The sequence below is a fragment of the Chrysochloris asiatica genome, unplaced genomic scaffold (genome assembly GCF_000296735.1).
Source record: "Chrysochloris asiatica unplaced genomic scaffold, ChrAsi1.0 scaffold00144, whole genome shotgun sequence".
NCBI lineage: Eukaryota > Metazoa > Chordata > Mammalia > Afrosoricida > Chrysochloridae > Chrysochloris > Chrysochloris asiatica.
The window spans coordinates 2,672,254-2,674,354 of record NW_006408662.1 but is presented as its reverse complement, the minus strand read 5'-3'; the positions used below and the strand labels follow the sequence as shown (position 1 = coordinate 2,674,354).

At 42.1% G+C, this 2,101-nt stretch overlaps 1 protein-coding gene across 1 annotated transcript in view; it reads left to right on the top strand.

The window, feature by feature from the left end:
• The window catches only part of RIPK1 (receptor (TNFRSF)-interacting serine-threonine kinase 1), a 40,285-nt gene that overhangs the window by 2,159 nt on the left and 36,025 nt on the right, over positions 1 to 2,101 (top strand). The window contains exon 2 of the mRNA XM_006870555.1: positions 1,273 to 1,429. Coding sequence (XP_006870617.1) covers positions 1,273 to 1,429 — 157 coding nt within the window. The remainder of the gene's footprint in view (positions 1 to 1,272; positions 1,430 to 2,101) is intronic.

The following is a 2,101-nucleotide window of genomic DNA, read 5'->3' as shown; positions in this document are numbered from 1 at the left end:
CATTCCAACCATGGCTCAGTCTCTGTATCACAGAACCCTGTTGTTCCAAGGTTGTGCATACATCATTCTTTACCTCTGTCCCACTTAGCCTGTTCAAACCTGCCTAATTGTTCTCCCATCTGCTTTGTTAAAGAACCCTTTTTCTGAAAGGTGGCATTGTTTTAGTTCTCCGTCTTCTTGTCAAAGTGATTATGAGAGTAGCTGCATATGCTGTCCAATATGACTTTTTCTCATGCTACATTTATGCATCTACACGATACATGATGTATCATTTACTTTTCATTCATTTGTTGATTGTTTTAGCATTTGTTGAATACTCACAGGGAAGTAGAAATTCAGAGATGAATGAGAAACAGCCCTGCCTTGTAAAGCTTGTAGGCTGCCCTTAGAAGATTAAAAAACCCATACACTCACATCATGGATCATTCCCATCCCCTCTGTACACAGGGTTGATAGGGATGGTTAACTTAGACATTGGGATACCTAAAATGACGGGGCTATAAAAGCATGAAGTGACTGGCTTACAAGTTTTCAAGAGGCAGTTTAGTTCAGAGTGAGGGGAAAATTAGAATCCCCACTGAAATGTTTTTATCTTGTCTAGACAGGTCTGGTAAAAAGAGAAGGGGGATAAGATTCTTATGATTCAATAGTGAATAATTGTTACCATGACTAATTGCTACTGTCACAACTGTAAAGGTAGAAGTTGTGTAACAAAAAGGGGGGGATAGTTTATCTTACAGTGCAGGAACAGAGGACCCTAGAACCACCAAGGGAGAAGAGCATGAGCGGAATGCAGGACCCTATCCAAAGAAGCAGTGACACCAGAGATGGAGGCAGAGATGAAGACATGGAGAGAGAGACCAGCTGAGGGACTCTAGACCCATGGAAAGAGAAAGGCTGTGTGTTGTCGGCCAGTAAGCAGACTGGCAGAGTGTGCCCTTTAGCTGTTTAAATGCCTATATATTTCTGAGGGTTTTTGTATGCATCCAAAAAAAAACACAAAAAAACCCAGAGGGAATAAAAGCAAATACTGTTGAATGATAATGCACGGAGGGAATTGTATTCATTGTATTGAAACATGATAGGATGAGTGTAAAACTGATGTTCTCCCATATAAACTATCACTCAATACATAATAAAAATAAAATTCATGCACAAGTAGTTACAAAGCATGTGGGATGTGGTGGGTTGTGGTTATCTACAGAGCTTTTGGAGGTGCTGAGGGGGCAGGGCAGTCTGCCCGTGTTCACACAGCACCCTTCCTTCCCACAGATACAATGAGGCCCTCCTTGAGGAGGGGAGGATGATGCACAGGCTGAACCATGACCGGGTGATGAAGCTCCTGGGTGTCATCATTGAGGAAGGAAACTACTGTCTTGTGATGGAGTACATGAAGAAGGGAAACCTGATGCAGGTGCTCACGGACAAGGTAGAGACACACTCTATCCGTCGACACTGATGTGGGTGCTGCTGGTTAATTACGGTTGTCAGGGCCGCAGCGTTTTGCAACTTTCTGGAGTGAAACAATACGTTTGCAAATTGCAAGGTTTTCTGAAGTAAATCCCTCATTAGGTCTTCCTTGACTTTCTTTGTCCAGAGGGTAGTGTTTCTGCCTATCAATTTCTGCATATCCCCAAAAGGTCACTTCTGCATCTTAATATTGGATTTGGCGTTTTACAGCCCTTTTAGGAACAACGCAGAGAGATGCTCTGTCTTCCTGGCACATGACGTGTACACAGTGGATAAAAGTGACATGTTGTTGTTGTTAAGTGACATATGACTGACTAAAAGATGAACTCTATCATTATATGACTGTAAGGAAAGAGGTACTGTCAGAAAGCTGACATGGTGGCAGCAGCAATGGGCTCAAGTGTACCAAGGAATGCGAGGTCAGCGCAGGACCAGGCAGTAGGCTCACTCGATGGTACCTCACAACAACAAAGGAAGAGGGAATATTAATAATACTAATATTAACATATGCTGCTCCCATTTTTGAAACTTTTGAAACACGTTTTATTGTGAATTGAGTGAAGATTTACAGACAAGATCCTCAGTTTTACATTCCACAAACCACAAATCATTTGTTTCATCTCAATGATTG